This window comes from Candoia aspera, chromosome 7, assembly GCF_035149785.1.
Source record: "Candoia aspera isolate rCanAsp1 chromosome 7, rCanAsp1.hap2, whole genome shotgun sequence".
NCBI classification, from domain to species: Eukaryota; Metazoa; Chordata; class Lepidosauria; order Squamata; family Boidae; genus Candoia; species Candoia aspera.
The window spans coordinates 9,672,253-9,694,744 of NC_086159.1; the positions used below are offsets into that span (position 1 = coordinate 9,672,253).

The 22,492-nt window shown below is 40.6% G+C and overlaps 1 protein-coding gene across 18 annotated transcripts in view; it reads right to left on the reverse strand.

Moving 5' to 3' along the window:
* The window catches only part of C2CD5 (C2 calcium dependent domain containing 5), an 89,845-nt gene that overhangs the window by 58,086 nt on the left and 9,267 nt on the right, over positions 1-22,492 (reverse strand). For 8 of the 18 annotated variants that reach the window (XM_063309019.1, XM_063309022.1, XM_063309016.1 and 5 more), the window contains exons 3-9: positions 16,566-16,737; positions 14,210-14,305; positions 13,565-13,720; positions 9,408-9,606; positions 6,454-6,605; positions 3,336-3,527; positions 712-797 (exon numbers count right to left, since the gene is read on the reverse strand). In XM_063309019.1, the coding sequence (XP_063165089.1) occupies positions 712-797; positions 3,336-3,527; positions 6,454-6,605; positions 9,408-9,606; positions 13,565-13,720; positions 14,210-14,305; positions 16,566-16,737 (1,053 nt within the window). Of the gene's footprint in view, positions 1-711; positions 798-3,335; positions 3,528-6,453; positions 6,606-7,564; positions 7,690-9,407; positions 9,607-13,564; positions 13,721-14,209; positions 14,306-16,565; positions 16,738-22,492 lie in introns of those variants that run through there. The other 10 variants (XM_063309023.1, XM_063309026.1, XM_063309028.1 and 7 more) reach the window with 4 other exon arrangements.

A 22,492-nucleotide genomic window follows, 5' to 3' on the forward strand; every position in this document is an offset into this window, starting at 1 on the left:
AAATGGAAAGAAAATCATCCACTGATACAATGCTGCTATTTATTTCGAATTAATCCACATTTTGATGGAATGTGACATAAGCATATAATTTTTGGTAGAACCCTCTTCACTGAAGTAAAATTTCACTGCTATAAACAGTTTGAAATTCACCCAGTGAAAGTGAGGTCCTTGTTCCCAAGGTGGTTTTCAGCTCTAATGGTCAGGCTTAAATAGTAGCTCATAAACAATTAAAGACAAAATTAAAGTGTGTACGTGGGTATGAGAAAAGTAGTTTGCCTCTATTCTGAAACAGCTCCTCACATGAAGGTATGCTGTTTAGGTTTTGCTTATGTTCAAAGTTGACTAAAACCGGAATATGAGAAAGGTCAGTTGACGAGAAACAAAAAATACATATCTTATTATACAAGTTTATGAAAATCTTCATTTTCTAAATCTCTTCTTTATATGGATTTACATTTAATCCATCTGTCTGAGCAAAGATGACAGCATATATAATTTACACTGCAGTAGAAAGATAATCATTTAATAACAAAGGAGACAGTACACAGAGGAAAATATACGAATGTTTCTAAAGCGATAGCTATAGGCTGAAATCTTAGACAGATTTTCCAAGAAGTAAATCCTACTGAACTCAGTGGCATTTACTTCTTCTTAGGCATGAACTGTGCTGGTATATATCAAATATAAAATAGGATTTAATGTGTTTCTTACCCTTTGCTCCAGAGCTGACTGAGTTTGTTGTCTTAACAGAGCTTTTAATGGCCCCCCTTCTTTTCCAGCACTACCACTTCCCATTCCTAAAGAACATCAACACGTAAGTCAAAACGAAATCAATCAATCGACATTACACTGAAGTTATATTTTAAAAATGGCACATCTTTGATTACTAGCAAATACAGGCAACACTGTGAACGTCTAATCTGAGATAGTCAAAAAGCCAAAATAGTGTATTAATTAATTTATGAAAAGATGAATTTGGAAGGAAAAAAATAAGCTTCAACTTCATTCAGCAGGCTATTATTTTTAAATTGTAATTAAAATTAGTTGCACACAGCCTACAATTTATGTGTAAAAACTATTAAACATGAACCTGTTAGATGTAAACTTTAGTAAGCCGTTGGCTAAAGATTATGCTCCTCAGTCCAATTTGAACTTTAAAAAACCCAAACAGAATTCAGAAGTTAAATATTTCAGAATATTTAAAAATGACATTACCACATTGCAGTCTGAGACACAAAGGTTTTGACATGATTGATTATGTGCCATCAAGTCGTTTTCGACTTCTAGCGACCACATATACATTTTGACATAGCAAGGGACTGAAATTTGGTACTCTGTGGTAATCTAATGGGCCTATAGAGCTGTTAGAAAAAGGCTATAATCATAGACGTTTAAAGGCATAAAGTAAAATAATATATTTTCAAGGCTGGAATGGTGAAGGAATTCAAGGCTTTGTTTACAATGTTTACAGAGTAATTCCATTTAATTAATCAGGAAAGGTTGTATCTCAGTCATAAGCATATAATTTAAATACAAAGTTCCAAGTGTCAATCTTTGGTATCTCCAATTGGAAGACTTGTGTCCTAAACTCCCAGTGATAATCACCATGAACAGTACTAGGCTGAATGGATTCCTGATCAGACTCAATGTCCACATTTACAACTAATAAGGAAGGAATTCCAACTTCTCTTAATCCACAAACCAGTAAGTGGACGAATTAGTAGGGATACCTTAGTATGATGATGAAGTCCAGGGTTACAATTTAATGTGCTCACACAAGCCAGGATGAAAGCTGATTTTAAATGTTTTGTTGTTGTTGTTGTTGGCTTAAAAATCCTTGTTTCTCTGGCTAGAAACAACAAAACCCCCAGGACTGGACATCATGCTAAACTACTCACCTACTGGCTTATGTGGAAAGAGGAGCAAAGTGGGACAAGGACATTGGGCACATAAATGGATTACTAGTTCACACTGTGGTTTTACAAATGAGAAAATTTGGCCTTTCACAGCCCACATAAGATTGCTTAATATGTTCTTAATCAAATCTACCCTAGTATTCAAGACATGTGTATATTTTAAGGGGACAACCTTGCCCAATGGAACCTTGCTTTCCTTATAACAGTACTGATCAGCTGTACTTAACCTTCTTAAAATGTCCTCTTTCATGGACTCAATTCGCCCCAAACTGCTCAGGGCAAGCCTCAGTGAAGTCAGACTTGCACAGAAGGACACGGATGCTTATAGGCCAGAACATTACGGCCACAATAAGTATCTGAAGTACATATAAGAAGCTTTACCCCTGCAACTAAGTACTATTGAGGGAATTACAGAGGTCTACTTGGTTTAAAAACAAAGGATAAACTGACAAGATTAACGATTAATCTAATGTCAGACACTTCTAAGATTTCCTACTCATTTTCAAATTTTTACAATATTCATTTTGTACAAACCCCTGAAATTACAGCTGATGTTTGGTAAACCCTTGCAACTTTGCAAACGCTAGCAATGTAAAGGGAAACAGATCCTACCACATGATTAAATTTAAGTCTACAGATCACTGGTCATTCCTGTCCTATTAAAACTTCAATTTTTAGCTGTTTTTGGATAAGGAAACAAATATTAGCATCTATATAGTCCCATTCTGTGTTATGTAGTCGATCTAATTTCACTTATTTTTTGCTGTCAAATGTGTCTGACAAGGGACTATACAATACTAAGATCAGAGACAGAAATGGAATGAAGGCTGTTTGGGGAAATGAAACATATTTCATCTAGAAAGAGAACAACCAAAACTACTGGTCAATAGCATCCACCAAGTTTACATTTACTGAAGCAGCCTTGTGAAAGGAGAGGCAAAACTGACATTTTTACTGTGAACATTTAGAATGGTGTTCAAATTGCAGATACAAAAACAAAGCAGGGCTGATGGCCACATGATGGTCAACAGAGTAATACAAATGATCTGAACAACAGGAAGTGATGTCTCTCCCGATTGAAACAGAGGAGCATTGATAAATGGCCAAAAATGGATGGCTATATCGCCAGCTATTAATTAATAAAAAAAGCCCAATTACCTATCTAATAAAGCTTTGGGAAGGAAAAGACTTAGAAAAATGGATTGCAAAAATGATTTTATTTTTAAAGAAATAGTTACAGACTTTGAAAAAAAAAAGGAGGTAACGGAAAACCAATCTCAGCAAAGTAATTGTATAATCCTCATGTAGCCAGCAGTTTTCAGAATTTAAATGGGCCTGTGTGAAGAAACCGTAAGAAGCTTTCGGACTGTGCTTGGTGCCACCACCCAAACTAGCAAGGCGATTTAAGAATCATCCTACCGGAAGCAGCCAGAAGCAGCTCTTCAGTGAAAGAAATACTTTTCCTCAGAACTGGGTTCAAATGGCTAGAGTGGACAGGGTTAGACCTAGACCCAGAGCAGAGGAGGTGGGGCTGTGTAAGTTGTGGGGAACCACAAGATAATGTTGGGGAACTGGGAAACAGGAAAATCTTGGGTCCCCATGGGGAGAGTGCTGCGGAGAAAAGCAGTAGAGAAGAGATGGTAGAGTTCAGAAAACAACTAAAAACAAATCAAGAGGAAAAGAAACAATAAAAGCCAAATGAATCAAGCAAAATCAGGTTTCGAAGAAAAGAACAGACAGCAAGCAGCACATGAACGAACGGTTCCCGACTTGCAATTCATGAGATGACACATACGATGTGATGGAGGAGAACATTCAACGCAACACCTTAATATATTATTCCTGTTTTAGAGGAATGAAAGCGTGCTTCATTTTTTTTTAAATTCCTGGCTTATTCAAAACTGAATGGGTTTCACAGGAGATTAATAGCTATTTTCCATGAGACTAAAAATAATAATTAATAAGTTCCCCTTTTCAGAAGGATTTTGCATTTTCTGATGGAAATGTGAGCAGCTCGCTTTTGAAGCCTTAAATTTTAAAAAGTTACTTTGCATTCTTTTTTAAAAAAAAAATAAAGGTGTTCCTCCCCTCTCAATTTCCTCCACATATATACATTTGGGTAAGTACCAAAATCTTCATTCAGAAAATAGTCAACCTCTGTATTAGATTGTTAATTTAGTAAGTAAAGCACAATTCTCAGTTTTAAGACTCTGAGCTTCCATCAGTGAAAAATTATATATGACACCTCTAAAGCTAAACTTCCCATCTGTAATATGCAGTTATTATTTGCAGTGAATCTCTGACTTTTTAAAAAGCTCAAATAAAAAGCCAGATATAGATTTACAGTGCTTCAGCCTTTCCTATCTTTTATTTTGTAAAAGATATGACAGGGATCCCTGGAAGCAATTCAAAACAGAATTTAAGGTGATTATAGTTTTTTTGCCTATCAAGGGGTGTGCAGATTATGAGTTGAGCTTACTTAAATTCTGTTAAGGCAGTGAGATTTTAGCATTAAAAATGTGTGCAGCATTTAGTCAATCACATCCCATCTTGACAAGCTAAGCTGTAAACAAATCGTTATTTCTTCTCACAGCCACTTCGTTCCTCATTTCAGAGCTGTCATTAGAACTGAGAAACAATAGTTTATTGTGGCGTTTTACTAAGTCAGGAAGTGAAGCTAATATAAACCATGGCTTCATATCCTGGCTTATTTAGAAATACTTGGCTATTGTTTCCCACTTTTGGGACAAAGTGAGAAGCTATGGTTAGCTAAAGACTTTGTTTCATCTAATGGCTTATACAATGGGAAAAGTAGAGTGGATGACAACGGGGACTCAAGATTGACCCATGATTCAGCTTAACAAGCAGTGATATTGCTTGAATTATGTATAGTCTTTACACGTAATTACCTTAGATGTACACTAATTTTAGTACATTCTATCACTAGATACTGCTTTGACCATCTTCTAATAATTTCTCTAACTGAAACAATGGAGAAAAGCTATTCTTTCTAAAGGGACCATACGTTAAAATATCCAATTATATGAATCAACATAAACTGGCATAGTCCTTCTTCAGCTCTAGAAAATTAGCACAACATAAAAAGGTATCTCTTTAAAGAGAGCAAATAAAGTGTTGAAGATCTGAGACATGTAGTAACTTGCTACAAACCACATTGTAGTATTTTGCAAACAAAATAGTTTTTTTTTAAAGTAGGGGGTCGTAAGGAGAGAATGGATTAAAAATAGTAATTGTTCACAACGGAGGCATCTTCTAACATTTATCTAAAAATAAAAAAAATAACCAGCCAAACAACCTTCTTGCAAACTTTTTTTAAAGGAGAAAGAGAAATATGCAATGCACATGTACTGGCTACACATATGATATTGTTCAGACAATGTTTCTCAAAGTTCTTGAACAGGCCTCCGTTCAAATATTGCCTTCTGTACCTTTTCCCTTCCTCCATCACCTTAGTACTGTTTACTATCCAAAGGAGAGTCTTCAAAAATACTTTGAACATTTTAATACATGCTCCTGGTGCATTTAAATACATGTTCAATAGTGCTCCTAGTGCGTAAGACCGAATAATTGAGAAAGAAGCAAAACAGGCTCTACAAACCCTTTATCAACCTTACACAGAACTCATCATAGCCTGAAACCAACAGCAATTTCTCGGTACCGTTTGTTTAAATCAGGCTGGAAAGATGGGATTACTAACATTTGACCCCAACGTGGATTGGTAAGAGTTCTCTCTCAAGAAGCTTGCTAGTGGAAAGGAAGGCAACATCTATTTTAGAGTCCTATGTTCCCTTGGAATTTTTCACACCTCCTTCTCCAGGTTCTCTGTGCCACTCAAGGGAAGCCTGGCTAATAGCTTGAAAATCACTGTGTTTGTAGGCAGAGTAAAACAGCAGTGTGAAAGAGTGACGTTATTCTGCTCCATTTTGTTTCCACTATGGCATGCGTGCACCCCATACATACATAAACGCACTGGATTTGTCGTATCTTGAAGTATGTTCTGATAAAGATAAACATGTAACATGGAATTTTGTTTTCTAAATCAAAAGCAACACCTACTAACAGGACTTGAAGATCGTTTTAACATGAAAGCTATCTTATTCTTATCCCCAAAGCACCCCAAAAGACAGCCAACCAGCCAATATTCAGTTGGTTACAAAGACATGCAGATACAGGAAAAGTTTTAGTTTGTTATATCTATTTGTACATGGTTATAAAGACACGGTAGACTATCTTCCAAACATATTATGGTGACTTTTAATCCCCATAATCTGCAATATAATGTGGAGGAAATGAAAAGACAATTCCTTAGGATAATCTTAGTGTACCTGTTACTGTCAGTTTGCAGAAAACGTCCAGATGCTATATAATTCAATGAACAATTCAAAGGTTTATGCAACTAGATACTATATGCCAAAAACAGAGAAAGGCAGTGAGTGAAAAGCTAAAATAGAAACAACACAAATTAAGCAAAACAAATTACAAACAAATTAAAATAACGTGGGTGGAAGCACCTTACCAGTTTTGGGTGTCAAACTCAAATCTGTATCAGAAGAAGAGGACTGTCGACTGTAGGACTTGGAAGGTGAAAAGGAATAGATTTGGTTTTTCAGAGGGGTGGAGGGTCCTGATGAATGAGGATTGGGATTGGGATCTTCATGGAAAGGAATCCTGCCAGAAGAAGGTGGAAACATATTCAGTGATCCTACGTCAAAGGACCGGGCTGATAGCAGCATGATCCCAAAACCAGGATGTGGGCAGGGATGGGACAGGGCCAGTAGTGTACGTGAAGTGGGATGCTAGATTAGGATGCCCCCAGGCGTTAAAAAAGTGTTCACTGCACGACATCGTGGAGGCAGATGGGTATTGTTTGTCAGCAGAACAAAAACCACAGCTAAAGCATAAAGCATCCAAAAGCAGGAAACTGAACAAGAACATAAAACCCATCAAAACCATGGCTGCAAGAATGCAGTATGTTTTTCTGAACCAGATTATTGCAAAAGAAAACCAAGCGATGGTTGCAGATTATATATCTGTGCGTTTATGTACACACACATATCATTTATATATATATATATATATATATATATATATATATATATATATAAAAATATAAATAAAAACACGCATATATATTTCCAAGAAAAAAAAATGTTTCCTTATCCGTGAGCATCGGCAGGGTGCCACAGCTAAAAACAAAGCAGAAAGAGGGGAATCATACCCATTTGTTGTACTCACAATCTCTGCTACCTTTAGCATTGCCTTACCTGTTCGTCCAGCTTAAGACTTCTTGCACATAACCATTTCTGAGAATATCATGACCAAGCCTGAAGCCCGATCAAAATGTGCATTTCTCCCCCTACTACAAGAGAGACACCTGAGACGCAAATGTCATTATTGGAGGGAGTGGGGGAGGAAGGAAGAAACACATATGCACACACGAACGCCAAAGGGGATCAGAAGATATCCGAGAGGTCTCCTAGTTTCTCTGACTTAGCAGATGAGCATAAAGGGCTTATTTGCAGAAGAAGAACTCGGGGAGGAAAGGTACCTGCCTACACTGCCTGCCTGCCTGTCACTGTCCCTGCCGCCTGTCTCTCCCCAGCTTCTGAATCTGAGCAGTCTCGTACCAGTGTAGATGAGAGTGGGAACAGACACAGAGAAGTTCTGAGTAAGCCGTGAGCCAGTAGCAGTGTGAATTGGACTGTTGTGAGTCGAACGGCATCCATGGTTGGGTGGATGAGCCAGCAGAGACCTGAGAGAATTTGCAGCCAAGGTCGAAGGAAAGGGAAAAATACATACAAAAAATGGCAAAGTTACATTTAAAAATTATTCTAGGGTGTTCTAGTTACTGGAAAGTTGTGGTTTGCTGGTTTGTTAAGAGCAAGCTCTAAAGCAGGGGTGTCAAACGTGAGGTCTTCGGGGATGCCCAGTATGGCCCACAGTACTACTAATGGATTCCACCAAATTCAGTCGGGGGTAAGTGGGAAATTGGGATGCTTCCTGAAAATTCAATCCACTCGTGAAATGGGTCCAGCTTGCCACTTAAGTTAGCTTAACACTTAAGGCAAGGATGCAACTAGTTAATTATCATCACACAGAGAAGATGAAGAAAGAAGTTATTAGATAATCACACATAACTTTCCTCCTCCCCCTCCTCCATGCTTTACATCAAGGAGTTTGGGAGATTGATATTCAGCAAAGTGCAGCCTAATTGATTTTCAAAATATATGATATATGGACATAGCTTCCAGGAATCTACACAGAGGGGTATGTGCCCTTGTTGACTCATTTGAGTTTTACACCCCTGCTCTAAAGGATTGAGACATATCTATCAAAAACAGCTAAGCAATACTTGGTTAAAATGTAATTATAATTGTGGCAAAAGTTTAGCCGGAAAGCTAAAAAGTAGCTCCCGATAATCCTTGAAATCAGAATTCAAAGAAACGAACGGGACCAATTTGATTTTATTTCTAATCAATATAAATGTCTAAATATGCAAAGTGAGATCAATGGAAGATTTATACTATTATGAAAACAATGAGATCATGGTATAATTCAAGTAAAACTTAAAAAGAATTCTTACACTTATACGGACCAAAACAAACAAAAAAAAGATTATTCCTAACCTAAAGAGAGACATCTACAAATAGATTTCACCTGGTTAAATTACAATTTGAAAATTTCAGTAAGCATGACTAAGATAATCTCATATTGCTTTATAGCCATTTTTTCCTGTTTAGATTTCAATTAAAAAAGGCTATATAATTGCAAGACATAAAGTAATACATTCTCATTGGCATTTAGCTAACAAAATACTTTCAGATCGGCTCAGTACTATTTCTATTTCTCTGGCTCGTTCTAAAAGTTGAACTCCATGAACTGCTACTGAACTGGGAGTTGGCCAGTTGCCTACTAACTAAAGTGAAAGGGCAGCAAAACTTTATTTGTTCTAAGTAAGAGAGAGGAAAGTATTACAGACAGCTGTAAAAACCTGATGGCACTCAGTTATGGCATACTCGCTTAGAGCTACACTGAAGACTTTCTCCTCTTATGTCCATGTACAGCAACTGCCTTCAGAATAAACATACTAAAAACCGAAGTCCTGTGGGATTTAATTTTGCAAAATACGTTGCAAAATACAAACATCCTATTGAAGCAATTTAACAATGAGAAGAGAAAGCACCCTGGAATGAAGAACAGGCAAATGCCACCACCAGCATGCTGTGTAGCACTACAAGAATTACATGTAGCTGAGGCATCTGACACACCATGCTTTATTCCTGCAGCATCTGGTCAAAGTGTTCGTTTTAATTATTCAAGTTTCTCAATACAAAACAGTTTATCAACATAAAAGGGAGACAGGTGCATGTATATTTAATCAAAGCAGAGAAACAAAAATAGGCAACACAATATGCGCATGAAAAGAATACACAAAAGAATCTTTCCAGGGAACATTTAACTCATACTTACTCCTTTATTTCCTTGGATGGGGAATTACATGCAGGTAAGAATACGGGTGTGTTACTTAATTTGTCCAAGGTACAGGCTGTTCCTATGGCTCGGACGACTAGTCCAGATTCTCCCTCCAGATCAAAACATTGCAAGTAGCCAACCACTGCGTTTCCTCTCATTTCTAGTACCTTTAAGCCAATCTTCCTTTGCAGTTCCCCTACCAAAGAAATGCAAATCATTTAACTCACAATTAACATAAAGTGATTTTGAATACTGATCATATGAACTTTAATTGAACTGCAGTTAAGATACGGAAAGAAATTTCCTGAAGTTAAGGGCTGTTACCCGGTGAAGTGACATGTTTCCATTCACTGGAGACCTTCAGAGACTGGACATGTTGCCATCTGCCCAACATGCTTTAGCAAATCCTGCACCAAGCAGGAGATTGGACTATATTAACTCTACAGCAGGGTTCCTCAACCTTGGCAACTTCAAGCTGTGTGGACTTCAACTCCCAGAATTCCCCAGCCATGAAGTTGAAGTCCACACAGCTTGAAGTTGCCAAGGTTGAGAAACACCGCTCTACAGTCTCCTCCAACTCTATGATTCTAGGAAATAAAAATGTTTTCTTCACAGTTTTCTGACAAATTACAAAAATAGGGATTACTCGGCTTGTCAGCTTGCTATATTTCTTTTTTTTTCAAAAACAGCAAAGACAAAAAAATCCTTTGAAATAGGACAGCAAGCTGTTTCATACTTTCAGGTTAAGTCTACCATTTCTTTTTTACTTGAGATTCATAAACCTTATTATGTGCCATGAAGTCTTTTTTGACCCCGAGCAACCACATAGATAGATTTTATTTATGAGGTTACTTGCACTAAAATACTGCAGCATCCCCAGTGTGTTCTAAATGTCCCTCACTGTGCCCACTATGTTCCCCCACCCCAATTTTATTAAATTTTTCTTTCCCTCTTCCTCATATCCTACCATGCATATATGGGGTGGGCAACCTGTATCCTTTCAGATGTTCTTTCACAGTTCCTATCATTTCTAACCACCGGCCATGATGGCTGAACAGAATGGAGTCAAAGTCCAACTATGTTGGAGAAAAACAGGTTGCCTGTCTCTGATTTATTTTCTTCTTTCTTCCTCTTAGGGAAACTATTTTTCTTTTAAACAAAAACTTTTATCATTCTCACTTTTGCTATCTGCCTCCCTTTTTGGCATAAAAAGGTAAAGGTAAAGGTTTCCCTTGACGTAAAGTCCAGTCGAATCCGACTCTAGGGGGCGGTGCTCATCTCCGTTTCTAAGCCTTGGAGCCGGCGTTGTCATAGACACTTCCGGGTCATGTGGCCAGCATGACTCACGGAACGCCGTTACCTTCCCGCCGAAGCGGTACCTATTGATCTACTCACATTTGCATGTTTTCGAACTGCTTGGTGTGCAGGAGCTGGGACGAGCAACGGGAGCTCACCCCGCCGCGCGGTTTCGAACCGCCGACCTTCCGATCGACAGCTCAGCGGTTTAACCCGCAGCACCACCGCGTCCCATGGCACAGATGTTAATTATTCATGGGCTACTCTCACTAGATTGCAGACATTTCCTGCACCTGTATGTTCATTGATTTTCAATGAAGAAGAGACCGAAAAATAATATCTGCCTGTTCATCCCTTGCAGTTGCCCCAGATGTGCAGAATCCAATTTAATTTGTGGGTTTTCATACTTTTTCATACAGAGAGTTACTACTAAATATTATAAAGGAAGCAGATCTGTGCACCGTAATGAATCTCAGGCAATCCTTTATCACACTGGCCTTTCTTCACATGGTTTTAAATCCAGCTTCCAAAACTTTTAGAATATTGTGAAACAAATTTTAGTCAGAATCTGTTTAGAATTTAGTGACAAATCCCAGCTCTTTTCCTGTAGCAGCCGTAAGCATATGCTTTGAAACTATAACTCTCACTACTCTAAGTTTAAAAGGGGGCACAGAACAATACCAAGAAATCAGAATGAAGTTAAACTATCTTTCATGTATTGGCAATGATCTAAACTTTTCCTTCAGAAGAACATCTGTGTGCATGTGTGTAAAACTGCTTTATACATGCATATGCCACCAGAAATAAATCATTCAAGTCTCAGGTTGTTCATCAACCCTCAAACATTATATGAAAATAATTTAATAAACATTACTTTAACTAACAGTACTATGAATAATAACGACAACAATAGAGACAACTCAAGGCCACTCTTGCTGGCGGCTGACCACCCAGTCCTGGGTCACACTGTCTCGCTACCAGCCGGGACTAGGAACTGGTGTTGACCTCTACAGAGACCCCAAACGATTAATTGAGCCCAATTGACCCTCCATCGTTTACTGACCACCTACTGACCCCCAGACATTGACGGACCCCCTTACAACCTCCAATCATTTATTGTCCCCTTGGATAGTCCCATCAACCCTTGAGGGTTGATACTGTCATGAGTGAGGATGGCGAGCAGGGGGCTCCCATCCAGACTGTCAAGCGCATGCGTAGCACTGAGGAATTGTTCAGCCATTCAAAGAGACACAGATCGGGACCGCCTTAACCCTTGGGGGTTATATGGCTGGGTTTTCCCCACGCTTCTTCAGTTTGTTAGGATTGATGTCCTAACAACCAGGAAACACGCTGAGACAAGGAACTGGTCTCTAATGTTTATTGCTAGTACTTAACAGGAATCCTAACAAACTGAAGAAGTGTGGGGAAAACCCAGCCATATAACCCCCAAGGGTTAAGGCGGTCCCGATCTGTGTCTCTTTGAATGGCTGAACAATTCATCAGTGCTACGCATGCGCTTGACAGTCTGGATGGGAGCCCCCTGCTCGCCATCCTTACTCATGACAGATACTGACCACTTTGGGGAACCCTGGCCTACTCACTTTCCCTGGATGGAGATAGCCTGCTCACCTTGCTCTTATGCTGGTAATTTCATGTTTAGTTCACTATATGGGACTTCATCTGCGGCCACTTTTGGGCTTAGCCTGGAAACTGCAGCAGCTGCAGAACACAATGGCCGAGCTGCAAAACTGGGCAGCCGCCGCTTACATATTGTATCGGTGTTGAAGCCACTGCATGGCTGGTAATTATTAAGCCAGATTCAAGGTTCTACTTTTGTCATACACAGTTCAAGACAACCTCTGGCTGCGATATCTGGCAAATCTTCTTTCCCTTTCCCTTGACCAGGTTGATGAGGGTCACCTCCAGGGCTTTTCCAAGGGGCTTTTCCAAGTGGCACCTACTTTCTGGAATGCATTCCTCACTGCTCTTCAGAAGCACTTACTGTTACATTTTTTAGGCACCTCCTCATCATCTAAGTGTTCACCCAGGTCTTCCCTGTGGAAATATTATTTTTTTCCTTGCCTCCCTTATGTATATGTTTCTGTATATGCTACCTTAATTCATCATAATTTATTGTGCTGTATTTTAATATTTTTCTTTGTGTACTAGTTCACATAAATGCATTTTTCAATTTGTATAAAGAAGTATTTTTTTTTGGTATGAACTCATGCTTAGCCATCTAACATTCTGGGGCAAATTTTTAAAATAAACAGACTAGTAGACCTGGTAATGCAATGATTCCTATTTTAGAACTATGGACTGGAGTAGCTTCCAGTTATATGAAAAAAAAAATCCATAAAATTAATGGCCGAAGCCAGTTGCTCACACATTCAGTGCCTAAATTTATCATCCAGTAAAGTGCATTTACATACTTCAACAACACAAAGTGACCTTTGAAATTCCAACATGCCAGAGACTATGTGGCTACTTTAAAACTTTAACTACAGTTTCAGATCAGACTAGAAATCACCACAAGTTGTAATCGTTCCTGCCTGTAAATTATTGTTGGATTAAGTTATATGTTAACAGATAAAATTACTGTTTGGGTAGTTTTTCTGTAGGCAAATTCTTAGCTCCCAATGAAAAAGCAATTTCATTGCCTTTACGACATCCATTGTACCTATGGCGGTATATGCAAACAAAATATTGTCTGTCTTTTTAGAATACGGAAGCTGTAACTTGTCCAGTTAGTTTCCAGTGTATTAATTAAATAATATAAACGAAGTCATTAAAATACACAATAATGCAAAGCATTTATTAGTGACACCCCAATTTTTAAAAATAAAAATTAAAACTACCTGACATTAACGAAATAAGCCTCTGCCTGGCCTCGTTTGATGCTCTGGGTGTACGGATTCGGTCTATCCATTGATATTCCGGATCCTCATTAACCACAAGCTCTTCCACAAATCCATGAATAATTACAGCTTTATAGCACTTTGGAATAGACGTTGCTGTTAAAGATATGGTATGACTTATATTTAATTAGTTAAAATAATCATGTTAACACTCTGTAAAGCTTGATTCAAGGAAGCCCCATATCCCTAATATATTTAATACAATCCCTAATACATTTAAAACACGAATATTTAAGTGGTATTGTTGTGAAGTTGTGCACCTCTGCCAAAGGTGATGCTTGGAACAGAAGGCAATCAAGGTAGAGTATCAGAAGATGATCTTAGAGTGAGAATAGCTTGAATCAAAAGTAATCTCACTAACAACCAGCAAAGGCAGCAATTGAGAGAGGATCCAATAAACTACCAGTCAATTCTGGCAGCTATTTTGCACTAATCAAGGTTATCAAAGAATGCATTATATACTACAGTAGAGAAATCTAGGTGGGAAAACCAACAGAAATCTAAAGGGTCTTAAACTTAAGTGGACTGATTTAGTTCACTGGTTCTTTCATTTTTCATATACAAAAACTATGTTTTTTGACTTACTGCAAAAAAATTTCACTCCACATGATGATTGTCTAAAGCGGTTTAAATCATTAAAAAGGTCTACCTTCACCATCACACTGATCTCTCCACGTATACCTGGATGTGAAAAAAAATGCAACAGGTTGAGCATTTCGAACAGGAAATAGCTTCTAAAAATATAATAGTGAGTAGCTGAATGAACAAAAGGAAAAACAAAATTATAAACCAGGTTATCCTTTATTTAGAGTGGTGCTCGTGACATGAAATTAACTTCTGCTGGAAATTAGTCCCTCTTATGATTTCTTTTGTCCAAAGAACAAAACCTTACCTGTACTTTTTCTTGATTTCTTGATCTTATTTTTCAAACTGCCCAATTAATCGTTGGTTTTAATATTTTACCTTTTACTTTACCTTTTACATATTTCTTTTTATGGTATTTATGATGTCCAATGTAAACCATTGTGTGTTTTTAAGGAACAATGATATTGAAATACTCTAACCCTAACCCTTCCAGAAAGAAGGGGGTGAGATGGAGAAAGTAGGCATCAATGGTCATAATTCCTTTTAAAAAAAAAATTCTCCATGAGGGGAGGAGGATGGATACGTCTTAAGTTCAAAGCTATCTTTCTTTCAATAGAGCCAGTGCAGTATAGTAATTAAGTGCAATGGTATATGAGAAAGACCTTGAGAACCTGGGTGTAGAGATGCTAATAAGGGAGGGTACAGCCTGCAGCTGCATAACGGATGGAGAAAGAGGCTCAGGAGGGCCCCTCCCTAACTTTTCAGCCTGTAAAGGAGACAGTGGGAGATTTGTACTTTCAGACTTGCAAGATTCGGTTAAGGTAGCCTTGCAATAAAGAATTAGCTCATCTTGCCTGGTCTACCTGGGAAGGCTGACATCAATCTTGCAAGTCTCATACTCTCTTCCAAAGAGAGGAATTTCAGGAATGGCCTCCAATTCTCAAGGAACCCTGCTGTCCGTTGAGCATCTGGCAGCAGCGTTGTTGCAACACCAGCAGCAAGTGGATGCACAGATAGCCAATTTGCAGAATGCCGTGTCAAAACTAACGCAACAGCTGGGGCAGAATTTGCGTCAACCTGCGGCAGCACAACAGTTGGCAGCTCAGCCAATGCTCCTGCTTTCCCATGGGAGCTTGCCAGAGAAGTTAGGGAGGGTCCCTTCTGACCCTCTTTCTCCTCCCATCATCCAGCTGCAGGCTATGCCCTCCCATTATGCAGCTGCAGGCTATGCCCTTTCTTATTTGACCATTCCCTAGGCAGCATCTCTTCACCCCATTTCTCAATGTCTTTCTCCAGACTGTTACATCGAGATGTTGGATTATGACCCGGGAGACCGAGGTTCAAGTCCACCCTTAGCTATGGAAACTCACTGGGTCAACTCCTCTTTCTAATCTACCTCACAGGGTTGCTACGGTGGGGATAAAATGGAGGGGGATCCCCACATACACTGTGTGGAACACTTGGAGGAAAGGCAGGATATAAATCTAACAGACATAATACATCCATGATCCATTATTGACTTGCTGTGGCATAAAACACCGTATGAAAGACGTGAGTAATAGTTTGTGGCAAATTAGGAAGCTGAACATTTGGTGTATTAAAGCTTCTTGGAAACAACTATCCTGGAAATATAAAGCAATCTCAACCAATAAGTGAAGAATTGGGAGTACAGCAGGAACTTTGTCTTAGCTGCAGGAAAACCCTCCAAAGCTGTGTCCTAACTGCAAGGATAACATAAAGCCTAATGTTATGTTCAACCTACTTCTTTACTGTGTTTGCCCACCAGCCTCTGAACTCTAGATTCGCGAAACATGAGACGGAGTCAAAAGGTGCATCAGGAAGCTGGCTGAGGGACAACATCCTTAATAACCCTGTGTTCTGTGCCGCAAATTCTGGAAAAGAACTGAGCTCATACCATAACTTAGATCTGATGCTACCTGGAGAAATCGACACGTGAGGCTTCCATAAATACATTTTTAAAAGCAAGTCCTCGGAAGAAGGAAGATGTCCTTTTAAGAACACAATTTGAACGATCCTTTTAAGAACCCAGGAATGAATACCTAAAGCACAGTGAACGGAATTCAATGTTTGGTCTGAATTCTCATTTACACTACCAGATGTTTCCTGATAACACGATTATGGATGCCTTTCTAAAAGAAAAGTGCAGCACAATTATAAATAAAATATCTTAAAAATGACCAAGATTTAAAAATCGGACGAAGAACTAAAACAGAAAGTCTCAGGTTGAACCATACAAGTATTTCTATCCCCACCTCATCCCCATTTCCAATTCTGTCAATGAAGCTCATGCATGTTTTGACTAATAAAAATATTTTGTAACAACTGAAAGTCTCACCATGTATTGTGTCATAAATTGGAAACCAGCCAGAAATAACTGTAGCTGCTTCACTGTAGAGGAGAGGATCAATATCGATGTAAACTTTTCCAATGGCATCGTTAGCACTATAAGTATCATGATCTAGCACAGTTATCTGTAGAGGCTCATCTTGTAGATCTTCATCATCCACCTAGAAAATAGAACAATAATGAAGCTTCAGTGTTTTACCAAATAGAGCCAGTTTTTTTAAGAAAAACTGTGCCAAGCTCAATTTATAATTTGTCCAAACAAATAACATCAAACTCTGCTTTCTGATTTTGGCTTGTTCATAAAATACATAGCTTAACCACGGTCCTCTGTTATGATGAAACCACAGACTGTGATTAGTCATGTTGGAGAGGACCTAGGTAACAAGCTAGAAGTTCACAAGCTATTCCCTTGCACTTCTTAAGACATTGCCTTGACCTAAACACAGAGCCTAAACGATGGGTTGATGTTCAGTTCAAACCGGATCTCTCTATGTAGAAGCAACTGAAATGTAAAACTGGAATACTTTTGAAATCCCTGCTGAGTCTACATTAATCGATGCTGCACCTTCTAGTCGCAGTACAAAATAGAAGCTTTTAAAGAAGGTTGTTCCAAGCTCCAAAAGCTACTGGTAAGTTGAAAGCAGAAGATGTTTCTAATCACTTCTGACAATGTCAAAAAACCAGGATGTATAGAGGAAGGGTTTGATTAAGCCTGAGGCTTCTTTACACAACTCTAAATTAACCTTCCCTACAACCTTTTGCTCCTCCGAGGTACCGGTAGCAACTCCAATCTTCCCGAGTGAGCAGGCTCACTGCTGAACCAAATCACTACGAACTGCTCTATTTCATGCATGTCCACCATCCTGTTTTTCTTCCAGATAACAATTTCTACAAAAAGCATCTGGATAGGATTTTCAAAGATAAAATGTTAATCTTTCATAAATAGATACAATTCTCCTTTCATCTTATTCCTCCACATCCTTTTTCTTTTCTTTTAGTAATTTATTTTTCTTTAACCTTCCATACATTTCCTAAATGTTTTTCTTTACCAAACTCTGCAATATTTCCAAATATGGCAGGTGAATTAAAATACAAAATATTTAGACATATGCATGGAAAACAGAAAGTGTTTTTTTTTCAAACCCCAGACACACACACTGGTTCCAGAGGTTCTGCTGAATCGTTCCAGGCAGACTGCAATCTAGTAAAACTAAAACACAAAACACCTGGTTCTTCCAGATTTTGGCAGAGACAAAATCTGGAGAAGACTTATGAGACAAGTGCAGGTAATCCTCAACTTACGACTGTTCGCTTAATGATGGTCCAAAGTTACGATGGCCTCGGAATGGGTACTTTATGGCCTGTAAAGCACTTCCGAGCATTGGAAAACATCGTTCACTTAACGACCACAGAGATAAATTTAATGACTGCCATAAAAATGGTCATAAAATTGGGTCCGGTCACATGGTGACTTGGCTTACGACCACGACTTACAATGGAAATTCTGGTCACAATTGTGGTCGTAAGTCAAGAACTACCCATAGGTCAAGGGTGATACCACCTTGCTCCCCATTTCCATCATATGGCTTGTGTGGTGACCTGCCCATTGAACTTCCACTGCTTTCTTCTCTCTGCCTCTCTTTATGCTGTCCTTAAAACCAAGGGCAGCAATGGTGACAGCTGAGGGGAGGGAGGGTGGCAGGGAAAGGCAAGGCTTAGTAAAATTATAGTTGGGAAGGCTGAAAGCCAGTGACATCAGAGGCAGCAGCTTTGCAACTGACCTTTCCCCATAATCCTCCCAGGGCCTTCCTTTCTCTACCTCTTCTTAGCCACTGCCATGTGCTCATCCTCATTTGACTTCAAGAGCAGAATAAGAGGAGGTAAATCGAAAAGGCAGGCCCTGGGGAGATGGAAGGAGGGTGGTGACAGGACACTCTTGAAGCCCAGGCAACTGGCAGTTATCCAACCAGCCTGCCTGCTCCATCATCCCAGTCCCTTTGTTTCCATACTTCTTAGCCACTGCCATGGATGTCCTTCCCTTTTTCTCACTTTCCCCCATTCCCCAAAACATTTCTGCTCCCTATGTGCATATTTTGGTCCAGAAAAAGACCACCAGAAATTGAGTATTTTTCCCACACCCAAAATACCACAGCAATTTTACCCAGCTTGCATAATTTTCTTGAAAAAATTAGGATAGGATTGTCATGTTCACTGTTTCAATGTGCACTGTAAATCATAACGTTTCACATGCCATGGTGCTGACGCGCGTTTCTGTTGGGAGGGAGCTGCTGTGAGACCTTGTGCCAAGCTCTGTATCTGAGTTCATTTCAATGGAATGTGTTTGGGTTATGTGCTCTGCTCAAGGACTTTTCCTGCAGACCATCAGAAGTCGTTAGGAGCACCTGGGATTGTGAGCCTGGGAAGATTCTATGGGGGGAGGGATCTTGTTTGTACCGAGGATTTTTTAGTTTGCATTTGGCACACTTTTTCCATTCTCAGCTTTCTTTGTGATCCTGCATACTATTCTTTAATAAATCAGATATCTTTATGATCCTGTTTATGAGTCTGATGGCCTATTTTAGAATAGGCAATCCTTACATAAAGCTGAGAATCACCAAAGTTATACCGTTAGCTCCTACCAAGATTAGCTTCTTGTGAGGGAAAACAGTTAACGATGGCCAAATCCAAACCCACGACCGGGAGACTCAAGGAGCTGACTGGCTTGATGCCCAAGTCAACGGTCAGGAGCGAAGAACTGAGCCTCACCCCAGAACCTTCAGGTTCATGGCAGCATTCAAGTTCCAGCCCTGAGGGAGAGGAATCCGAAGATGGGAGAGCACCAGAGCAACCGGCACCCAGCAAATCACCTGCAGAGTTGATCACCTGGGATGAAATGGGAGAACCCCAGCCAGGGACGTCCCAGGCGTCCTGGAAGTATCAGTTCCTGCTGGCCCCAAACGTAGAATCTACCACAGTATCCGAAGGGAGACAGCCTAACGCGCGAGGGAGGGAGGAATCTCAAACCCCTGAAAGGCTAAGAGTGGTAGAGGCCAATTAGAATCGATGAAGTACATGCTAAAAGCCCTGTCTCTGTCATGGGGGGGTGGGGGCAGCTGAGGCGTGAAGGAGATTCAAGCTCCACGCAATCATCCTCTATCCCCTCACCCAGACCACTGGCGGAGTGGGGCCGGAGCCGGGATGAATCTCCACCCCGCAGAGCTCGTCCATCAGTGTCCCCACCCCGAGACAGGAGAACTACTGTAACCTGGGGCCCAACCACTCAAGCAGCTGCTAATTCAGCTCCAACAGGAGCGGGGGTGAAAGACTTTTCTGTCAAGTTTGACGGGGATCCAACTAAGTTGTCTTTCTTCCTCACTAATGCTAAAAGTTATATGAAACAGTTTGGACACTGCTTCCCTTCCGAAGAGGCTAAAATAACTGCCATTGCCACCAAGCTGAAGGGACGAGCGGCTGACTGGTATGTTCAGTTAAGTGAGGCTGACTCCCCTGAGCTTGAGGATTTCGAGGAATTCATGTGGGCGTTAAAGCTGCATTTTGAGGATCCTCTAGCCAAGGCAAGGGCTAAAAAGGCACTGAAGGATTTTATCCAGGGCCAACTGTCTGGTAGCTGATTATGCCCTGGAGTTTAAGGCTTTAGCTGGGAAAATCCCTGACTGGTCTCAGTCAACCTTAATAGAACGATTTAAAAAGGGACTCAACAGGGACGTCCTGCGGTGGGCATTGTGTAGAGACGACCCAGAGACATTGTATGAATGGATCTGTCTGGCCGGCAAGGCTGAGCATGCCCAGCATACCTACATGCAAACCAAACGACCTTAAAAGCAACCAGCCACCATGAGGGGACCCCGAAGTGCCGCAACTGCTGCTCGGCCAGGCTATAGAGCCTGGGAAGAGGAGAGAGATCGGAGCTATGCAAAGGGTCAGTGTCTCCGATGCGGAAAGGAAGGGCACCGAGCAGTTGATTCCCCAAAAGCCAAGGCTGGAGACCGAGCGGGCAAAGTGCCGGCCAAATCGCCACCCTCATCGCGGCGGATGACGGCAGCCAAGGGGGCGGCCGACGCTGAAGAAGTACCCTACTTCTTGGGAGAGGCTGAAGACATCTCTAAGGAGCCAGCGGGAAACGCCAGCCACCTGCCATGAAAAGCGCCTGCGGACAGGTGGAGGAGGATGGGCGCGAGGATGCTATGGTGAGTGCTGACTGTCACACTCTAGCAGTAAAAGTGAAATTGGGCTCCCACACAAAGACTACAGAGGTCTGGGCTTTAGTTGACTCTGTGTGTTCCAGGTGTCTGATTCACCCTGATCTGGTTGCTGCTTTGGACCTGCCTAGCTTTCCCCTCCAGCAGCCTTTGATCTTCACACAGTTGGATGGTTCAATGGCGGGGGGGGGGGGCAGCGACCCATTTCACTGGAACTGTCACAATGCAAATGGGCAGCTACCGTGAGACTTTAAAATTTATAGTAGCACTCGTTGGCAACCCCTTAGTAATTCTGGGAATTCCCTGGTTGACTTATCGAAGCCCCCATATAAATTGGGAACACAGAACTCTGACTTTTAAGGATGGGTTTTACCAAGCCCCTACCGCGGAGAGGGCTTCAAGAGTGGGAGTTGGAAGGGCTGCAATTGCCACGCCGCACCCTAGTTTGGCATGTTTAGAGGGCTTGCCCCATCGATACCAAGATTTTGCAGACGTTTTTGGAGAAATGGAAGATCAGCTACCCCCTCATCGGAAAACTGATTGTGCCATAGAGTTGGTTCCTAATGCTCAATTGCCCAAGCCAAAAATTTATCCAATGACTCAGAAGGACCTTGGAGCATTACGGGACTTTATCGACAAAAATCTGTCAAGGGGGTTTATTGAACCTGCAAATTCCCCACTTGGGGCCCCAGTGCTATTCCGGGAAAAGAAAGATGTACAGACTATCTGGGGTTAAATTCTGTCTCGATCTGCAACAAATATCCTCTACCACTAATGAAAGACATGTTAGCCCATTTGTCAAAGGGCAGGATTTTCTGCAAGCTCGACCTTTGTGAAGCCTATTTTCGCATCCGCATACGAGCTGGAGATGAGTGGAAAATCGCTTTTAATTGCCCACTGGGTTCATTTCAATACAAAGTCCTCCCTTTTGGGTTGGCAGGGGCGCCCGGAGTCTTCATGCAATTGATTAATGAAGTATTACATGATCATTTGTTTAAAGGGGTCCTGGTTTATTTGGACGATGGGCTCATTTACACTGAATCCAAGGAGGAACACGAACGCCTTCTCAAACAGGTGTTAAGTAAGCTTAGAAATGCCAAGCTTTATGCCAAGCTTTCCAAATGTGAATTTCACAAAACCCAACTTGACTATCTAGGCTATAGGGTATCTGACAAAGGCATTGAGATGGACCCTGAAAAAATTCAGGCGATTTTAAGTTGGGAACGTCCCCACACCCGGAGGCAACTACAAAGTTTCCTAGGGTTCAGTAATTATTATCGGCAGTTTATCCAGGGATTTGCTGAGATTGCTTTGCCCCTTACTGACTTGCTACGTACCAAGGGTTTGGGAGAGACATGCAAGGTGAAAAACCCTGGGGCAGTGCTGAATTGGACACCTGAATGCCAGGCGGCATTCGAGAAATTAAAAGCCATCTTCACTGCTGAGCCTATTTTACAGCACCCCGATCCTGAACGCCACTTTGTGGTCCAAGCTGATGCTTCTGACTCCTCAATTGGGGCTATATTGTTACAGAGGGATTCTGACAATCACTTAAAACCCTGTGCTTATTTGTCTAGAAAATTTTCTGAAACTGAATGCCAGTCGCATGTTTGGGAAAAAGAGGCTTTTGCTATAAAAGCCACTTTGGAAGCCTGGCATCACCTCCTGGAAGGCGCTAAATGCCCTTTCGAAGTTT